This window comes from Cebus imitator, unplaced genomic scaffold (assembly GCF_001604975.1).
Source record: "Cebus imitator isolate Cc_AM_T3 unplaced genomic scaffold, Cebus_imitator-1.0 Scaffold95, whole genome shotgun sequence".
Taxonomy (NCBI): Eukaryota; Metazoa; Chordata; class Mammalia; order Primates; family Cebidae; genus Cebus; species Cebus imitator.
The window spans coordinates 2,628,939-2,651,080 of NW_016107410.1; the positions used below are offsets into that span (position 1 = coordinate 2,628,939).

Here is a 22,142-nt window from a genome sequence, read left to right on the forward strand (position 1 = left end):
GCTAAGTGGTGGGTTGTCCAATTTTTATGATGCTTTTCATTTCAATTCAACGGCTGTAGTTAGAAGTAAAAACGAGCATCTGCAAGATCAGCAAGATGATGTAAAACCCCCACACTAGACACATTTTTTTGTTCCATAGTTTGTTTGAGGGCAGTCAATGCCAGAGCACTAATAAAGAAAGTGATATGAAGTAGTAGTCATTTGTGCTTACCCAATAAAGAAAAGGGAAAATAAATGCTTGATTCCTGTGACCTCAAACTCTTAAACAGAAAGACACTGGTTATGTTATGGCATGCTAGACATACTCAGCAGTAGACAGCCAGTTTGTAACTCTATCTGACTTTAGGCTTCAACACATATTTCCCACTAGAGTTTATGTATCTTAATGTAGAGTGACATATATTTACTATTTTGCCTTTGTTCAGTGGTGATATGCTTATATAATTGATGTATGTGGAAACCAATACACAGAGGAAAACTTATATCCAAAAGTCAACACTTTTTAAATTTCTAAACTTAGTACAGCACAGAAAATCTAATACTGAAAAAGATTTTCATATATTTGCCATTAGAGATGTTGTAAATTATCTGAATATGAGTTCTGCATGATTTCGGTTAACTTCCTATGTTTATATATGATGGGAGTCTAATTATGCATCATTTGATATACCCTGAAAACCCCATTGCTTTTAAAAGTAACTGCTAATAAATAGAGAAACATGTTTAGTTTATGGTTTATCTATCACTGAAAGACTCTGGCAAAGGGTAGGTAAATTCACAAAGAAGAGACATTGTTGAAAATTATATTCCTTTTGTAATTACAGTCTATGCAATATTATTAAAGGCCTGAGACATAAACCAAAACGTAATGTAAATCATAAAAAGTCAGGGTCATCAAATTCTGTAATAGCAGCAAAAGGTATATACTTGTACGTTAATGAGAGATTGCAGTGACTAAGATGACCTGTCAGGGTAATCAGAGGTTTTTTTTTTCTTTTTTGTAAAAGAGTTGGAGACGAATCCATCACTTTCCTTCAAGATGCAAAATATACACACAGATAATAATACAATTCAAGTAAATGACAAAATAGAGTAAATTTTGATTGGAAACCTGGTCACTTATAAGTCTTCTTGGAAGTAAGAGCATCCCAAATAAAAACAAAGAGAATGATATAAGCACAACTTGAAACTAAAACAGAAGAGTGATATTGCGAGTTTGTTCTTTATCTTTAACCATGTGCTATCAGAAAAGCCTAAATTTAAAACAACACCTGCATTAAAGAGTGTCTCCAATCATCTCACTGGTTTTGAGTTACATGGTGATATACATAGGGACATGTGGTTTCATACTCTCTCTAGTCTTTCATCTTCTCTCACTATAATCTCTTTAGTATAACCACCAGTTCAACATTCACATTGAAGGATGAGCTTTGTTTTGAAAAAGAATAAGAGATCCAAAGTTCATATGACAATGAAATCCTTTTATCAGATTTATAGTCGGTTTGATAGTATCTATTTCTAGCAGTTTGCAAATTCTTCACCGGTTCTACCAAGAAAATTGGCATGCACTAGAAACTCTTCTAGACACTCACTAAACTTTCTTCTGGAAATATACCACTGATAGATTCTCAGTCAAAAAAAGTCAAAGGCACCATGGTGAAAGAAGTGTTCAGTGGAAAGTATTCTTTCCAGTCTACATATACATGCAAACAGACCCAAATGCTTTATTGCAATTCAACCTTCAATTCAAACTCAAATCAACTAGGTATATCCACTCTCAGTACCCTGATATATCAATGCCCATTTGTTAGGTAGATGAATGAAGACACATGTGCAGAAGCAGAGGGAAGAAACAAAACCAGATCCTACCTTGATTGTTTTTGAGGGTTGACACTTGATGTGATGGGACACGCTGGCAGTTTGGTTCATGTTTCAGGACCCTGGACAGTGCACAATCCCAGGCGGAGTTCCAGAACGAACTAGTATCAAGTCTCCTCTATTAGACTTCAGTAGGGGCTGTTGCTGCTGCTGCTGCTGCTACTGCTGTTGCTTCTGCTGCTGCTGCTACTGCTGTTGCTTCTGCTGCTTCTGTTTCTGCTGCTTCCTCACTCTGGAGGCTGAAACGTTGTCAGATTGGAGGAATCTGTATCTCACTTAGCCCTAAATAAAGCATTTACTTGGTTCATCGGTCTCAAAGCTCTTGGCAATATAGAATAGAAAGCCAAAAATGGTTTAAATTCACTTGCAGTGTACCTTTTCAGTATGGGGATGTGACAGCTCCACGGTACAGCCAGTGATCCTGGCTCTTATTCCCCTTTCAAAGGGACGAAAATCAGAAAACATACAGAGATCAATTGCAGTCCTGCCGTTTAAAGGGGCACTCTCAACTCCTCTGTCTCTCCAGATTATACTATTTCTAGTGCAAAATATTTCTCTCTCTCTCTCTTCTCACCCTAAACTCAGGTTTTTTTTTTTAATCATAACATTCTCATTCTGTTACTATATTTTACTCCTTCCTGGGTACTTCTTGCAATCAAAACATAAGTAAACGTTGTGGGGAAAAAAAAAAAAAAAACTGTTGGCAGTGTCAGAATTTGGGGGGTTTATATCTGTAGCTTGAAGGACTGATATTCTCTGTGGATATTTTAAAAATTTAGCCATAACAACCAGAGAAGTGACTGTCATTTCTGTAAGGTGGGAGAAAGCTTAAGATACATTTTTTTGGATATAGTTATTGTAGTTTTTGGATATTGCATTGAAGCAAGACAATGGTTTCTTTTTTACCTGTATGTTTGACCATTGCTTTCCCTGAGGCCACATTTTTGACTGCTTGGGACAAACTAGTAGTTAGCTCATGCCAGCCCAACTCCCCAAATGGCTACCTCTCTGTCCCTAATGTCATTTTAGGCAAAATAAATTATAAATATTTGTAAATAAAGTTTTCTGAGTCACCAGTCCCCATTTTCACATCAACACTGACTAGAAGAAATATATCCTGGTTGGAAATAAGATCCAGTAGTCTTGAATAAATGCAAAACATTCTTTTCCATCTTTTGTTGCCAAGTATTTGATGTTGAAAACTAACACTATTTATTCATAAAAAATATATCTTGCTAATGAAACGCTAGGTTCATAAGATTGAACTACATGAACTACATTAAGGATGCTTTATGAACAACCTAAAAATATAACATATAAACTTTAATGTGAAATGAAATAATTTAATTAGTTTGGTGAAATAAACTTAAACATAATTGTAAAAATATATTTTCTCTTGTAAAACAGAAAAGTGATCTAAACATTCTGGCAAAGTAGTCTCTACATGTTTGAGGATGGCTGTGTTTCAGAGGGTTATAGTTCTAAGCAGTATAGCGGAGGTAAGGATGTGACAGAAGCAAGATCAGACTGTCCAAAGCCACAAAGGTTTATTGCAAGAGTATTGGAGAAATTAGGACAGTCGTGGGAAAAGAGATGGAGCCAATAAGAACAAGGCAAAAGGCAGTGTCTGAGAATCCAGTGTAGCAATATCAAGGCATCACACTGAGCACAACCAGAGGTGCCATAGGACCAACAAACGTTGTGATTTGAAGTTTAAAATTCTAAGTCACAAATATGACTAGCATTTGTGGCTTATGTTGTATTTTGGCTGAATAGCATTGTTTTAAATAATTCATAAATCACAAAAAATTGTATCAAAATTGTTTAAACATTTTGTATTCAACAATAATAAAAACAACACAGAAAATCTGCAGTATGCGGCTAAATCAATATTTAGAGGAAAATGTGTATAATTAAGTGCCTATATCAGAAATGCAGAAAAATGTAACATCAATAATTAATAAGCTAAATATTTATTTCAAATAGTTGGAAAAAGTATGGCAAAATCAACTCAAAAATAGGGAAAATAACAATGAAGAAAAAGGAAGAAAGTAATGAAGTAGAAAACATACAAATACTCAGTGAAAAAAAACCCATGAACATTTCAACATGTTGTTAACAGTTTAATTTCTGAAGAAATGAATATTCTATACCAATAGAATTGGCTTAATTCCTTTCTTAGATAGCACTTTATACTAGGTATTTAAGAAACCTCCAAACTAAATTATCGGGGGACCCAGGGAGAATGAGGAAGGGTAGAAGAAGAGATCAGTCCAAGAATTCAGTTTCCCATCCCCATCAGAGAACTGTACATGATGGAAGGAGCCACTAGTACTTCAAGGAACCTTTGCCAGGCACATTGATAGAGACAGCATTTACATGTCTATCACAAAGAGGGTATGAGTTGCTAGATTTCTACAACTACATTCACATGAGACTTCACCCCTTCTCTAATTTTTCAAAATGGTTCTACCCCAACCTGGATGGCAGTAGGATCCAAGAAAGATATTGACACTACCTATAGATAGCATCCACTTTCTGTAAGGTGGGAGAAAGCTTGGCTCTTGGTTGGCTGTTATGGCTAAATTTAAAAAATATCCATAGGGAATATCAGTCCTTCAACCTACAGATGTAAAACCCCCAAACTCGGAAACTGCCAAAGGGTGTTTTTTTTTTTTTTTTTTTTTTTTTCACAGCATTAACTTGTGTTTTGATTGCAAGACATACCCAGAAAGGAATAAAATTTAGCAACAGAATGAGAATGTTATGATTTAAAAAAATAAACAAAAAAACAAAACAAAACAAAAACCTGAGTTTGGTGTGGGGAGAGGAAGAGAGAGAGAAAAAAAAATTATACTAGAGGAAGTATGACCTAGAGAGACAGAGGAGTTGAGAATGCCCCTTTCTGTAGTACACCATCCATTGGTAGGTGCCCAGAATCCACCTTAAATCTTTTCCCAAAGTTGCATTTTGAAAATAGAGAAAAATCACGGTAAGAGAAAAGAGTGCCTTGTATACACCATATGCTCCCTTTCCAGGCTCCACATTATATCAAACTCCAAGTTCCAAAGAAAAATCAAGTGTTCAGAGCAAAACATATGACCCAAATCTCATTTTGGATTTTGTTTTCCCTTTCTGTTATATTATCATTTCATGAACCAAGGAAATGAAAACCATAGTAATTTTTAAACATTTCTATTTAAAACATGTATAAATTTTTCATTATTTTGTAAAATCTGCTGTGTCTTAATGTAGCCAATTGGAATGTACAACTAAAAGAAAATAGAGACCAAAAAATTTAGACACATGCTAGAAAATTACAAATACTGCTTAATAAGGATAATTCATATACATTTCTTCTAATTGAGATATATTGGGCTCAATATGTTTAGAATGAAAACAGCTGCAAAATTGCATCACAGTTGTCACATGGAAGGATTTTTTTTAAGGTTTAGATCTGCTCAAGAAACACTATACACTAAATCATACTGAACTGGAAAATTTAGATAATTTAGTGCAAAGGACCAATTTCAAATTTAATCAACACTTATGATAACCATATGCAAATATGCTGTTGTCAAGTTCCACAGTTTGGGAAAAATTAGGAGTGAGTCTCTTGCACCTTTCCCACAAAAATAAAGATGGCTAATACTTTCAGAAAATATAACCTGTGATGTTTCTTGACCAGCTAGTTTCCTCTGGGAAATAGAAATTTAGGATGGGCTTAGTAAAAATATCCCATTAGAAAAAAATAATGTCAAAGTGTCAGATAGATTCTACTACCAATGTCTGTCTCTTTGTTTCAGGTTCCATCTGTCCTAGCCCTAACTAACTGGTCACAGTAATAACCTACAGATTGCAGTTAGGCAAGCCCAGACCCCTAGTCAATAAGAATGATATCTGAAAGGATATTGGGCTGTTTCCCTGATTTTGGGAATCCATTGCAGAAAATTCAAATCCCTACATGGCCATTGAGAGGTCATCTCCTCATCTTGACACCCACCATCTGTGTCCTGGTCTTCTCATGACCCATGCACTAAGTCATTTGAATTTCCTACTAGACCTGGAATATGGTTTCATATTGTTGGCTTTTTTGATTTGACTCTCACCTAACTCCTGCCTGCTTCTTCATGACTGACCCCCGCTTCTAATATCTTCTTTGCTTCAGATGGTTCTCTGGGTTCACCAAAGTAGATATCCCTGGTCTAATTCTGGATTCATGGTCTTCAACAATTAATCTTTTCTGGAAACCACTTGCTCAGTCAGGATAGGCAAAGGTATGCTTCAATAACAAGTAATCTCCAAGGTCAGTTGCAGTTGCCCACGCCGATAACCCCAGCATTTTGGGAGGCGAGTGGATCACTTGAGACCAGGTGCTCAAGCCCAGCTTGGGAAACATGGCAAAACCCCATCTCTACTAAAAAATACAAAATTAGCATGGCATGGTGGTGTATATCTGTAATCCCAGCTATTTGAGAGGCTGAGGCATAAGAATTCCTTGAACCCCAGAGGCAGAGGTTGCAGTGAGCTGGGATTGTGCCACTGCACTACAGCCTGAGTAACAGAAAGAGACTCTGTCTCAGAAATATAAATAAAGAATAAAATAAATAAATAAACGTATAACAAATTCCCAAATCCCAGTGGTTTAAAATAATGAAGGTTTCTTTCTCATTATACTGTATGACAATACCAGGTTTGCATGGAAGGAAGAACAAGTGAGGCTCTTTCAAACTTAGGGAATCAGGCTATTAGAGGCTCCATCTGAATACAAGCTGCCACAACCAACATGGCAGAGGGAAAGAAATGTTAAAAATCATGGTCTTATTTAAAGGTTTATGTCCAGCAAAGGAACCAAACACTTCCATTTACATTCCATTAGCCAAAGCCACTCTCATGGCTACACTCAAGTTTAAGTAACAAGAAAGTGACTTTCAGCATGTGCCAAAATAGAAGTAAAATCAGAATAGCATTCTGAGTAACCCTAATGATAGCCATAGCCCGACTGCTGCTCATTATTCATACTGCAGAGGTATTTGCCTTGTCTCTGCCATCCAGCCTCAATATGTCAGCATGCTTATATTTAATGGTCCATAGACTGTGACAAGTTCAATTCGAAGCTATTGCAGGTAAATATAAGACAGAATTTCTTTATCCTATGTGTCTTGTTATCAACAGGGCTTCCATAATATATTTTCCTGAGTTCTTCAGGAGTAGGATACAGACCTATAATAACCCTTGCATATGGGGAAATACCAGAGTTGACTGTAAACTATGTGGGGATTTCCCCTGCTGGCACATACAGCTCTCCAAAGGCCAGGGCCATTGGTAGGAGGCAGAGTAGGCAGGTCTGACTACATACAGAATGTATACTTTTAACTATTCTGCTATACAAATAAAAAGACTATTTTATACTAGTAACCATTGTAACTGTACTAATACAACAAAAAGTAAAATTAACATTTTTTATTCTTTCAATAGAAATCACTTCAAGGACTTCCTGAAAAAAAAAGTATATAGTATTATGAATTCTCAAGTAGCATTAAACGTAAGTTTAATGAGGAAAAAGAACACAAATATCTATACTCACTTTTACATTAGATGATCAACTACTGTTGACTCACTGTTTGAAAGCCACATCTCTAGACTTACGTCCCATAATATTCTAACCAAACACACAAACATATACAAATTGGGAAGTGCTTGCCCTACATTTTCAATTAATCTTCCAATTTAATTAATGAAGTAGTTTATTGTACTCCTTCTCTCATGAGGTGTTGCCTAAAACCACATAGAATGTGAGAAGATGGTTTAGATTGACAAATAATTGAAGTGATTGTCTGGCCTATGCCAGTCCAGCTTGAGAGCTGGCCGCCATTCCCATAGCCAATAAGAACTGATCTACACTCATTGACAGATGTGAATTGCCCCTCTTTGCACCTCCCATTATTGGATTCGGCTGCCTGATTTTTCCACAGTTCATCTCTTGTTTCAACTCTAGATCATCACCACAAACTTTTCAGGATGTCCTCTTGGCTGATCCCTGACTACAATTTGTTCTTACCCTGGAGATTACCTACTTCCAAGTGCACTGGATATATAGTCTGCATGACACAGACCGACCTCAGGGTGCATGACTGTCACAGATTCAGTTGACTGACATTCATGACAAGTTCCACTCCCTGCTGCTTGTTAACCAGAACCAAACAAACGTCTCAAAAATTCTCTCTTCCCCAAATGGAGTTCCACATCCATAAAAAAAAAACAAAACATTATCTCTGCTAATGTCATTGTCTTACACATTTTTAATGGTGACATTTATGTTTTCTGGAATAATTCTCTTTTGCAAAAACTTCCAGCTGAAAATGTGATCCAAATCCTAAATTTATAAAACAGTAAAATAGATCGCCATGATTTCCTCATAAGGGACTTTTGGAGCTTTCCTCATGCTCAGTTCTCCAGTGCAAATAACTCAGCAAACAGCACCCCAAAAAGTGTCTCAGAAATGTTCAGTTCTAGGTACAGATGCTCTCATGAACACACAGAAATAAACACTGGAGGTAACTCTTTATGTAAGCATAGCAATCTCTGCTCCACAATCCCTGACAAATGCCTTCGATAAATTTTCTCTATGGCCAAAGTAATGAATCATTGTAAAGACAGAATGCACACATAAAATCCATTGCACTATAGTTTCCCCAGACATCAGGGACAGACTATTTCATCTAGGTCAGCTATTAGTGACAGTAATCCCCCAAGCCACCCTATACTATTCTAAAGTTCCAAGTTCTTTTAGGAATTTTGACTATTGCTCCCTGATTGCCCATTTTTCCTATTTTCATTTCTTCCTTTTGTGAGGGTTGTCTCAACATTTTATGATCTGAAAAGGAGTTCACATGTAAGGCAGGTAATTGATGAACCCAATAAAACAACCATTATAATTGTTAGGGAGCTCTGTCAGTCATTCAGTCCTGGATTCCCACATCTCCCAAACAGTGGAGGACCAGTGTTTTCCAGGACTCAGACCCCTCTCTTTCCCTGCAGTAAACAATCTTCAACTGCAGATAGTGCCCAACTCAGGGACTGACTGCTACCTTCCAGCGTTAAGGAGGTGCCATGACAGATGTGGTTTATAACTTCAGCCTTTTGTACATTATGTAAGAGAACAAAGTGCTGGTTTGGAAATTTTGCTCTATCTTACAAAATTATGGTCATAAAACAAGTTTTCTGGAATAAAAATTCAAGGAGTGGCCTTAAAACAAATTAAATGTTTGTAGTCTTTGGAAAAGGCAAGTAAAGTACCCACATTCAAAATATCTCTTCCAGCCTCGTCATTGCCTCATTCAAAGAGGGCTTTAAAACAAAAGCTAAACGGATCGCCTTTCAACTCCTGGAAAACAAAATAAGTTTAAGAAAGTGCTCATTTTATTTCCTTCATGCCATCCCCAACTGTTACATATTCTTCAATACCCATCTAAATGTTACCTCTTTGCTCAAATTGTCTTGCTGATTTTTCCATGTTTTATCTTTGCCTCTTTTATGGTACTAATCACATTCTGATTTTAGTAACTTACTTCTGTATGATTCTTAAGTTTATTAACTTGTCCATAGTTCTCTGAGGGATAAGATTATGATTCAAAAGTCTTTATATAACATGAAACACTTTAGCACAAACATACAGATCAACAACAAACCGCATGTTATATTACTTAATTCATTAATTAAACATAAAATCTATTCATTGAGTTTAGCAGTAACAAGGTCACATTTATTCTTGCTAAAAGCAGCTTGGTGGAATGGCAAAAGAGATATTAGATTTCAATAGATCAAAGGCTGAACAAAAGGCAAAAAAATAGGCACATGGAACATGGAATATAAACCCCTGTTAAGAAGCTTAGCTGTGAAGATGCAAATTTATGCTTGGAAAAGGTAATAATACTATATAAATAAAAGTTATGATTACTATAAAATCATAAAGTCTATAGAAACTGCTATTTTTTCCTCAAAAAATATTACTACATTTTTCTGTCTTCTTCCCCTAAACAAATCTATCAGATATGAGTCAGTGTGGGAATGAAACAGCAGATGTGCTACTTAGCTGATTAGAAAATTTAAGCAAAATACACACTGTCTGGGGTAACAGCAACAGGGGAGGAACACCACCAAAAAGATGCATTTTTATCCTGAATTTTGCCAAAATTATACTTGAGAAAAACAGCATTCTCACTTTTACAATGTAAAAGTTTATTGTATTTAGGGGGCAAGTTAGTTCAACATTAGTGTTTTTTTTTTTGAGCTCCTAAGTTAAACAATGGTTTAGAATTAGATTTTTTTAAAAATGTTTTCTCACTAAAGAATATTGATTGAAAGACTGCTTGAACTCTAAAAGTTTCCAGCTCTTAGCACCAGAGTTAAAGTATTCATTTGTTGATCGAGACAAAAATGTGCATGCCTACTATGTTTCTTAAAACATAGAAGAAACATACTATGTTTTTAAAAAACATAGTAGGCATTAGCAGTACAAAAGTGAGCAACAATGATCTTTTGCTTCACTGAGCTCACATTCAAGTATGGGGGTAATGACGTCAAATGGTGCCACGTATGAAGCAACCACCTCTGGGGGTATGTGGTCAAAGGCTTCAGAAAGGACATGAAGCATGAGCTGGGTCATCAAAAGTGAGACAAGAGAGTTTTTGAGGTAGAAAACTGGAAACAGGAATAAGGTAGAAAAATAATGCAGTAATTTTCAAAAGAAAATCTGAGGAAATGGGGTGCAGATTTCTGGTGGTAAGAGCAGTTTTTATGAGGAAGAAGCTTTTTATTTCCTCTGAGGCTGGAAATAAGAAAGCTCATGTATGGCTGTCTAGATATCAAGGTGAGAACTAGAAGTACATGAACAGATTCCATATTAAGTAAGTGTTGGCATAATTTTCTGAGAAAGAATGAGACATGGGATTGGGCTAGAGGAGAGTAGGGAAGATTAAAACTGTTACTGAGAAGAATTGAGCACAAGAGAACCAAAGAGAATGAAAAGATTTTCTAAAGAAATAAGGATCTAGCCAAAGAAGGTCATGGAAGTAGAGCTAAATCATTGTTTGGGAAGCATATATGGCCCCTTTGTAGAAAACCAGGACCAGTTTTAACCATACACTGCATGATTAAAGATCACCAAAGTTCCAAGTTCTTGTCCTGCTATTGCTGGTGACCTGAAATGTCCAACACTTAAGTGCCTAAGGATTTTAGTTCTCCTTTCAAATGTAAGAAGGGTCAAAACCAGAAAAAGCCAATTGGATACATGCATCTAGTTGTGTAACATCTAATAACACCCACTGGATAAGTAAAGATTTTCTTTTGGAATATATAAACTTATACGAATGGAAAGAAAAAGAGAAGATTTAACAGCAACAAATTTTTGGAAGACTGAAAAATGAGTGTCGAATAATTGAACATACTTAATTAAATAATTAATCAGTGCAAGCTTAAGCTGGTACTATGGAAAACTCAGAAACAACCATATTTTCACTGCAGAAACATCAAAAGGTCCAGGAAGTGCCAGTACCAGCTATCTCTGGAACTGGGGGGGAAGAGTAATTATGATGATGAGAAAGATGATAATTGGTTTAACATTATCTGAAAAATATATATATATCCCTAGAACTCCTGCCCCTTCTATGCCCATAGACAACTGCCCATCCTCCACTCTGGCAAAATTCTGGAGACTTCTCAGATTTCTGGAAGGTTCAATTCTGGAGACTCTAAATACAGGGTATCAGCACAAAAGGACTCCAGACTCTTCTGTAAACCTAGACACTCTTTTTTTTTCCATTTATTTATTTTGCATTTTAGGTTTTGGGGTACATGTGAAGAACATACAAGATTGTTGCATAGGTACACACGTGACAGTGTGATTTGCTGCCTTCCTTCCCATCACCAGTGAGATGACATGGCCAAGTGAATATGGAATGCTGGCCAACGTACCTCTTTCCTGTTTTTTATTTCCAAAACTCTGGTAGGCAGACCTGTATTTTAAATACAAAGATTAGAAAAGTCTGTGCCAAGGAAAAGCCTGAAGATATTGAGTCTTCTCCAAGGAAAAGCCCAAAGACATTAACATCAAAGAAACCTAACAACTCATCCTGATCACCCTGCCAAGAACATCAAAATCTGCAAACCCTATTCATGTGCTCAGAGGTTTCAATTACACTTTCAGTTTCTATTATAAATCATGAGCAGAAAACTGAGGATTATTATATATTAAAAAATTATATATTTTAATATAGAGACCAAGTCAGCTAAATAGAAAAGAAGCAACTTGGAGGAAGCAAGGGCTATGAAGGGAGAAAAAAATGAAAGAAACTATTATTAAGAGTAGTAACAGCGGCTATTGTATCCATGAAACAAGACTAGAATGCTGTTTTAAAAAATAAAAGTGCATTCAAAGAAAAACACTAGTAATTAAAAATGTGATACCAGAAATTTTAAAAAATCAGTATAATATAAAGTTGAAAAAACCAATATAAAAAGAGTGTCTTTAAAAAGATAGAAAAGATGAAAATTAGAAAACTTTTTTGCAGTGGTCTGATATCTAAAGATTAGTACTAGAAAGAAAGGGAACAAAGAACAGGAGGGAAGAAACAGTCAACCAAATAATGACTTAAATTTTCTAGAAATGGAAGGGCCAGAGCTTCTAGATTGAAAGTAGCCGCTGAATGTCCAACACAAAAAGGAAAACTAGACACTGAATGAGGAACCTCATTTTGAAATTTTAGAGCACTAGGGACAAAGATGCTAAGAGATTTCATGGAGAAAAAATAAAAGTGTTATGTATGAACAATAATAAATCAGAGGAGCTGTGGGCTTCTCAATAGCAATTCTGAAAACTGGTAGGCTGGGTAGAAGAACATATTAAGGGAAAATGATTTCTAATAGAATTCTGTAACTAGCAAAACTATCAATCAAATAAGAAGACAGAATAAAGCTAACTTCAGACATGCAAATCACAAAATATTTACCTCCCACATAGTGCTTCTCATAATCCCTCTGTAGATGTGCTCATCAAAAGCCTGTTCTTCATGAAACAATGGGTAAAACACTTCTGCCACTAGTCAAAGTACAATGGCTGTGCAATTAAGTTGTAACTTGATGAGGTACTTTGTAATGAAATGACATTTTTACTTGAAAGAACAATTGACAGGCACACTGTGATTATTCAGGCTTGAATATTTGACTGATACATCCTCTAAAATGAACAAATTGAGGCTAATGCTTTAAGGAAAACAATTGACTATAGCTGTTGCCAAAGTTAAAATTGGAACTTTCAAGGCAAAATTAGAATTTGGGAAACTTGTAACTGTCAGGGGAGCTTAACATCTTTCCAATACTTAGACTTTTCTGATGAGATTCGTGGTTGTATTAACAAATATAATTTCTCAATGTTGTATAATAAAAATTGTCAACATTTGGAAGATCTAAATTAGTAGATAAGTCAGCATTTTCCAAATGTCCAATGCATGACATTAAAGAATCATGCATGGGTAAAAGAGTAAAAAATAGATTAATAAACTTTTCATAGTGAAAAGTTAATAGATATGGTTTCCGATCCTATATTGCAACTAACATTTAAGAAACTACCTTTAGTAGAGTTGTGGTGTGCTACCAAAAAAAGGAACCACGATTATCTAAAAAGGCCATAAAGTATTTCCACCTTTTCCAACTACAATTCTGCTTTAAGGTCAATTTTCTTCATACACTTCAGTGAAAACGAACAAGTTGCAAAAATTGGAAAAATAGTTACAAAAATCCATCTGTTTTTCTTTCAAAGCAGACATTGAAGAGACTGTGTTTTGTTTTGGAAATAAGTTAGTTTACATAAAAAGGTTACTTATGTTAAAACACAGTAAGTATATTATTGTGATTTTTAAATTAATTGATAAACATTTTTTTCTTAATGTTACTGTTAATTTTTAATACAGTCAACATTAATAGACATGACCCATAGAATTAAAGCTCTTGGATTTCCTCAATCTTTTATTTGTTTTTTAAGGATATAAGTCCCTGAGACCAAAAGATCTGAGAACCAGTGGTTTACAGAAAAGAAGAAATTTAATATAAGGGCCATTCATTTTTTTTAAATCATTTATTTAAAAAGGTGTTAAGGTGCATAACTAACTGCTAGTACATTCCTCGCTTGTTAATTAGGACAATGAAATTCAGAAATAGGAAGGTAGTTACCCAAGGTGACACCAGCATTAGTGACAAAGCTAATTCAAGCGTTCATGACTCTTTCCTCCCACTCCAAATCTTTTTATTCTGTATTATGCTGGCTTCTCAATCTCCATTTTCTATTCTGCATATTTTTTATGAATGGATAATACATATGTACATATGTGGGGTGTGTACATGTGTATAGAATTGTACTAGAGGCAGCAATCTTGTCCTTCCAAAATTCTTATCTCTTTCTCAGAAAACTTATTCCAACAGCCTCTATTAAGAAATAAACAGACCTTATGAGCCCAATACCTCCTGGTTTCAGCTAATGGAATTAGCTATAGACAAACAAACAAAACAACTTCTCTTTCTGGAAGTTATATTTGGAAAAAAAGAAACACTAGTCAGTCTCTATTGAAAACGTAAAGTGGTAAAACTGAGTATCTGGGTAGGGCTTAAGACAATCACATTTGTGTCCTATATTTGCCAAAGCCAAGACAATGTGAATAGCAGCTGAAGGAGAAAGAAGAAGATCAGCAGAGAAACACTGAAGTGTGGGACTGGCCCCAACCCTCCAGTTCCTGGTCACAGGCCCTGTAAGGCCTAGCTTCCAGAGGTTCCCTTTGGTTTGCCCATTTTTGCTTTATTTATTTGAATGGGTTTTTATTCCTTGCAACCTAGTGACCATGTGTGAGGAAAAATGTGCACATGTATATGTTTCCTACCCCAATAATGATGAAGTATAGCTTCAGAATGGACAGTAAAAGCATAAAAGGCAGAACATGAAGCCCTGGCATTTGCCTGATGAGAGAGTTACCAAGGCACAGAGCATGGTGGCAGAGAAAACCTGCATGCTTACCTTCAGCTGGCAACATGAGAGATCACATCAGAGGTCTCTAATTTGGACCAAACATGTAGTTGGCACTTTCACTGAAAAAAGTGGATTCAGAGACATTCAGGCATTGATAACACATTATAAAGCCTTGATAAATAAGTTAAATTAAGAAATGAAAGCATGGCATGCTTGTTGCCAACTCTTTCTAAATGTTATAAATCATCTTGGAAATCACTTACCCCAAACTTCTTAAGCAATGGGTCTAAAGTAAGGACCATACAAAAAGTACTTTTTCAAATTGCACTCCAGAGGAGAAAAGCAACAGGAAAAAAAAAATCTGTAGTGATGTTCATCTACCTTGTTGTAATTTTAGAAGCTAAAGAAAAGAGTGGTGTTTATACTAAAGTAGGGCAAAGGGTTTTCTGGATAATTATTCTAGAGCATTCTCTAGAAAGGGTTAAAAAGACTAGCGCAAGCAACTAACAAAACGCTAAGAAAAGTAATCAAATCAATGGAAACCCAAAAAGAGAAAACATGGAGGAGTGAAAGAAGAAATAGGTGCTGGTAACTTGAGCAACATAGAATGATAAAGGATTTTGATTAGGATATTGTTGAAAAGTCAGTAATAATGTCAACCCCATTATATACAGATGTTAACTGTTTGCGAAAACTTTCTAAAGCATTATGTTAAATGTGTCCAAAAACAGCAAGGGAGTGAAAATGGATGTGTCTCTTCGAAACCTGGTTGATGTAAAATCCTTAGTGAATGTAAAATGTCCATGAAAAACTATTATGATTCTGACATAGCAGGGGCTGCTCAAATACAGGAGTCACCAAAACATGGATATAAGACTGTGACAGATGTGTGCTGTTACTCCTCCAAAAGTGATGCCTTCATCCACACAGAGGTTATGGCACCCAAGGGTCAATGACACACAGTGATTAAAATCTGTGCCCAATACCCAGCCAGAGCTAAGAGAGGCATAAGATTGAGGGAGGGTCTCTTCACTTTTTTTGGCTTTCAGGCTGGAGGCTGCAGAATGTTGCAGACCCCGCAGTCCAGGTTTTCCATCCTTAAAGACACTGAAGATGGACGAGACTCTGAAATCACTCTCTAAACACTGATTCTTTAGTTATGGAGCCTGGGAGATAGGGGACATAAGTGAACTCAAAACGGCATGCTGCGATCAGATTTTCAGCTGTTCTGTGTCACTGGCAAGTGCAAAGTAAAAAGAACAGCCCTAGTATCAATAATAAATGCCCACCAGAGAACTCCAGTAAAGCTACAATGATTAAATAACACCAAGGAAGAAAGGCAAAGTCTAGAAGACTCTCTCTCTCTCTGGCAAAATGCCCAGTCATTTGTTTTTTCTTTCCTTCTATACTCTGAAGTTTGCCAGTCCACCTCTCATCCCACCCACTTCCATAGAAATTTGTCCAAATGACAGGGTAATTGAGATCTTAAAGGAGGTAAACAAATTATTTCAAGTCTTTGAACTTCACTGTGAGCAAAAGTATTAACTAAATTTGACAAGTCCATCCCTTATGCCACTTCACATCTAGATGCAGACCCTTATATTGATTAGGAGACAGGAAGAAAGAAAAAAAACATTTATGTTGTCATGACTATGAATCAGTCTCTCTGCCAGCACTTTATACACATTATTTGCTCCAATCTTGCAAATGAAATATTTGAGACTCAGAGAAGTTAATTTGCCTGAGGACTAGTAAACATCAGAAATACTAAACACTGGAATCAATACTGAGTAATAGGTCTGCTTAATAACCAAACCATCCCCCTTACTCAGTCTTCTCCATTGGTAACTGCAAATTAGAGTGAGCTTCTCAGCATCACCTATTCCTTATAATTTTCTGATGGCTGACATCTAGTAGAAGGTCAATAAATATTTGTTATATGAATGGATAAAAGACTGCACTTCAGAATGCCTTGATGGTGAGAAGTGATCAGAAATCGGAAGTAAGAGAGAAGACAGTAGTAATAATACCTTTGAATGAAAAGAAAGTTCTGAGATGTCCGTAAATGGTGCAACTTGAATGCCAGCCCACCTGATCCAGGCACTGTGCCCGTCACCTCCACAAGTACTCTGCAGTTTGTCTCTGATGTCAGTTTTTCTTCAAGGGAGCAGATAATGGTGCTTTTGACTTGATATCTACTACTAATAAATAAGTGCTGGTTGAGAATTGTTATAGCTACTCAACTATTATTGCTAATGCGTTACAAAGTTTCAGAACAGATTTGGTTGTGGCCAATGTCTGCAACTCATGTAGAAAGGAATAGAGATATTGCAGAGTAAGTTTGGGCTGAATGTTGTAGAAGCATTTTAATCTACAAAGTTTAATTACCACCCTGCCTCCTGACACATAGGTGACCCTTAGCCCTCATATGCACAGGAGCAATTTGTTCTGTCCCCCTTTCTCTCAGTCTTCGGGATTTTCTCTTACACTTCCTCTGAGTCCTCTTGTCCCTATCCTCTCAGCTCAGGTGCTGAAATTTCTTCCCCTTTCAAGAAGAAAGTCATCAAAACCTTTGAAAATGTGTTTAGTGTATCTTCCCTTTCTCTGTCTGATACCAACCAGGTGTTGTCTTTGCCCCAGAACCTCTCCATGCTCAGAGACAGATGTGAACACCAGAGGCAGAGACATGGAAAAATGCTCTACCAGTAGAGAAGTATTTAAATACATGTAAACTAGTTGCAGTACATATTGGCTGCATATCAGCCCTGTTCTTAACCAAAATTGGATACAAAATTGTTTCTACTCATGTGGAATCTATTCTATTCCTTCTCTTCCTTTTTGCTACTCCTCTTTTACTGAAGCTTAGCTTCCTAAGAGTATGTCACTCATTTAATTTCTTTTTCTAGAAACTGATGTGCTTTGATACATGCAATCTGCTATGGACTGAATGCTTGTTCCTTCCCAACCCCAAATTCATAGGTTGAAATCCTAACCCCCAAGGGATGGCATAGGAGGTGGTGCCTCTGAGAGGTGATTAGGTCATGAGGGTGGAACCCTCATGAATGGGATTAGTAATTTTTATAAAAGGAACCCCAGAGAGCTCCTTCATCCCTTCTGCCATATGAAGACACGGGCAAAAGATAGCTGTCTATGAACAAGGAAGCAGGCCCTTACCAGACACTGAATCTGCTGCCGCCTTGATCCTGGACTTCCCAGTCAACAGAATTGTGACAAATAAATATTTTTTGTTTGTAAGTCCTCCAACCTGTGTATTGTGTTATCTTAGACCAAATAGTCTAAGGCACAATTCTTGGATTTCTGTCTATCAAGCAGAGTTTTCCTGATGAACTGTGATGGGGAGAACTGCAGACACATGGCCCAGCGAGGCTCAGGACTTCTCCACAGGGTCATGTGGATGTGTCAGGGGCTGGTGTTGATTTATCCTTTCCTTACTCCTGCTAAGCATTGCCTTGTTGATGCTAAGTATCCTTTCCCTACTCCTGATAAGCATTGCCCTGGTGCCTTCTATGGAAACCTACAGATTTCTTGGTGGAAATAAGAAATGTGGGCCCACAGTGATGAGTTTGGACCTTTTGTGACAGTCCCATGTGTAACTAACCCTGAGGAAGATTTCAAATCTCAAAATGTTAGGCCTTCTAGAACACGGCTACAGTTTATAACAAAAATTATGAAGAATGTTTAAAATTCAATCTTTTGAGAAATATTGTACATGTATGGCTATGTCTCAGATCTTCATTTCCAAACTCAGCTTAGCAGCAAAGGTGCTAAAGCCCAGATAACCAAAGGCAGGGTATCTACTTGTTCAAAAGAGCAAAATGTGTTAAAATAATGAAACATAACTGAATTTTATTCTATTCAAGGCTACTTTTTCTGAAGCCATATGTGAGCTCTGTTTTAGTAACTATGCCAAATGCCCAATCCAGGAAGTGCCCAAATATATCCAATTGATGTATTGAACAGTTTCAATATTTAATGTCAGATTTGGGTTTAGAAAAAAGAAATGAACCTCAACTAGGTAGATTAATATCAAGCCAGCCAAGATAGATGTGGAGAAGTGGTCATTTTTGTGATATAATTGCCGTGAACCAGGAAGAGCCATTCTGTGCAAAAACGTATTCATCTGACCCAGTCCCAGACACCCCTCAGGTTTCATACTATAGCAAACGGCATTGCACAATGCAGAATCGTTCTTTGGGAGCCCTCTCTGTGTTCCCTTCTTTATAAATTATAAATGTACCTACTGTCCAATATAATTCATTAAAAGAAAATCCCTACCTGTCAATTTCTTCATCTGAATATATGAGAGAGAGAGAGAGAGCTGTGAAAAAATATGCATCAAACTTTTATCATCATTTACTCCTAGGAAGTAGGATAAGAAGGAGTATGAGAATGAAAAAAAAGGCAGGCTTCTCTTTATTTTTTTTAGAATTCTGTACAGGATTGGATTTGTTTAAACTTTACTCCAACAAATATGCACTACTTTTGTAATTTTGACAAAATAAATCCAAAAAGAGAAAATTGTTGCTCACATTTCTGGAGTGTTAATGGCTTATTCATATGTACAAACCTTGCCTTGACTAACATGAGATTTTTAATTGCTGCTCCTTTGAGCCAGTCCTAAAAATTGTAGATTTCAATTCTATTCTGCGTAAAAATATCATAAACTACCAAAGCTGAAGACCCACTGGGGCAAACTCTGAATATTGGAGTAAAGGAAATGAGATGATAAGTCACTTGTTTATAATATGTTCTCTCATTCACTCAGCAAACATTCTTGAGTGCCTATATATTTAACTAAAAATTAAAAGTGTGTTGCAGTTAAACAACTATGGTTTTTACACATATCTACCCACAAAGAACTTATCATCTAGTTCAAATTTACTGCATACCAATGACCGGCACAATTCTAAATATGTATTTACTTGTATGTTTAAATGGAAATCTGTAGTCCCATTTCACGAATAAGGAAGTTGAGGCTCAAAGGAGTTAAGTCTTACGTCCAAAGTCATACAACTGGCAAGTATTGCTGGTATAGTCAAACTCAGATATTCTGCCTTCCAGTCTAGAAGTCCTGGTCAGTTTTGTACCAGGCATTCTTCACTTGAAACTTATTCTAGGAGACTAGAGACAATCAGAAGTGAAAGTGAAACCATTTTTTGTTTTTTTGTTTTTTTTTCTAAATTTCTAGTCCAATTATTTTTTTCTGAATCACAACAATCAACATACCAATTTGAGGCTTGTTTCTGTCCTCAGTTTTAAACACTCTGTTGAATAGCTCAGAACCATTTCCTTGATCAAAAGCTGATATTCACTTGGCAAACCCTGTTACTTAAATCATCTCTCATAAAATTAAAAAAAAAATAAAAGCTCATTAGAGGGGATTTTCCAGATTCTCAAATTTCTAATTGAAACAAGAATTAAAAATCATAAAACCGATTAAAGTTTACGTGGAAGAAAATAACTTAACCTTTATATTACTGGTATTTATTATTCTTAGTGACCTCTCAAGCTAAATAATTCCAGCCAAAAGTAAAGCTCTGATAAAATAAGCATATTTGGATTGCTTTTCATGCTTTCTCACAAATCTTTCTAAGGACCTTGAACATTCTGTGGATACAGGATATCATGACTTAAGAAACAGGTTAGAATAAAAGATTGAACCTAGAATGAGGAAAACGTATCTTCTATTTTAGAATTACTATAACTTTCCTATAATTTAATTTTATAGAGATGCTATGAATTGGTGTATGTGCCGCCAAATTTACATATTGGTGTATGTTCCCCCAAATTTACATATTGAAGTCCCAATCTATATTTGGACATAGGTCCTATAAGGAGATAATTAAGGTTAGATGAGGTCATAAAAGTGGGGGCCTTGATAAAATAGGAAGAGACTTATATCGAGTCAATAAAGAGCTTTCTCTCGCTTTCCCCACACACAAAGAAGTCACGTGAGCACCCAGCAAGACGACAGCTACCTGCAAGCCAAGAGAAGCAGCCTCAGAATAAAAACTATCTTGCTGGCACCTTGACCTTGGACTTTCCAGCTTTCAGAACTGTGAAAAAAATAAATCTTCATTGTTTTAGCCACACAGTCTGTGGTATCTTGTTACGACAGCCAAGTAGACTATTACAAGGAATATGACTTCATTTATATGAATAGGTGATTTTGAACAAAAATAGCTTTGGGTAGATAAATTTAAGGTTGCTAATTTGGAAATAAAGCTTTGCACCAACTTATAAATGGTAATAAGAATCATAGTACAAACAGCAATGAAAATTATGCAGCTACCGTCACTTCTTTGAACATTAGTTAGAATACAGAATTTATAGTGATATCCCCAGGAAAATTTCTTAAACTCAAAGAAACAAGTGTAGATGACTGTCAACCTGGGCTTCTTTTCTACAACATAAGGGCTTCCCAATTGAACTCAGTTTACTAAGCAAAAGCATCCATTTCCCTTTCTTCAAAAATATTGGTGTTAAAAGAATTACATGAGGAAAGATGAAAATTAGTACACTTTCCAGGGAAGTGTTTACATTATAGCTGAATTTTATATGAAAAGGGAGAACACACACTCAGCCACAGGCAAACATTTTCTCTATTTTCCGTCGTGGGCAAACATCAAGGCCCACTTTCCTGCCAGTCCTCTAGGTAATTTCAGAATTCATTTCTATGTGGCAGTTTGGGCAGCCCTTTCCAGTGACCGGAGTTGGCATACACAATAGAATTTAATTGCTGTGCCTGAGTATAACTCGGCTTGCCATTTCTTTACAGAGCCACAGACCCAGGTACAGGGGAGTCTGCCCTGAAGCTAAGATAAATTAGGCTAAAAGCAAGAAAGATTTAAAACCACCAGCTCTCATATTACTATATTTAGGAGATGAGAAATATTAATAATTCAGTATATATTGTGTGATCTAATAATTGCTTATATAAAATTTATCCTTGGAATGGCGGTGGGCCAACACTACAGGTTGGCTGATGCAACCTGCACTTTAAATACCCTTCTCCTTTGCCTGACTGACCTGCAGGACTTGAAAGGTAGAAACAGGTTTATTCAGTTCCTTTTTCAGCTAGGTGTGGGCATATAACACAGGTCTGGGATATAAGCAGAAATCTGCTGAAGCAACCTGTTCTGTCTGGAATGCAGTCACAAAGCCTAGAGATGTGGCAGCTTCCAGTGCCCAGAGAGCAGCATACATAAGCATAAGTGCCGAGACACTA

General features: G+C 36.3%; 1 protein-coding gene across 1 annotated transcript in view; it reads right to left on the minus strand.

Moving 5' to 3' along the window:
- Nucleotides 1–2,417, minus strand: part of DPP10 (dipeptidyl peptidase like 10) — a 1,448,345-nt gene extending 1,445,928 nt beyond the window's left edge. The window contains exon 1 of the mRNA XM_017536067.2: nt 1,870–2,417. Within this exon, the coding sequence (XP_017391556.1) occupies nt 1,870–1,929 (60 nt within the window). The 5' untranslated portion in view covers nt 1,930–2,417. The remainder of the gene's footprint in view (nt 1–1,869) is intronic.
- Nucleotides 2,418–22,142: the final 19,725 nt, after the last annotated feature.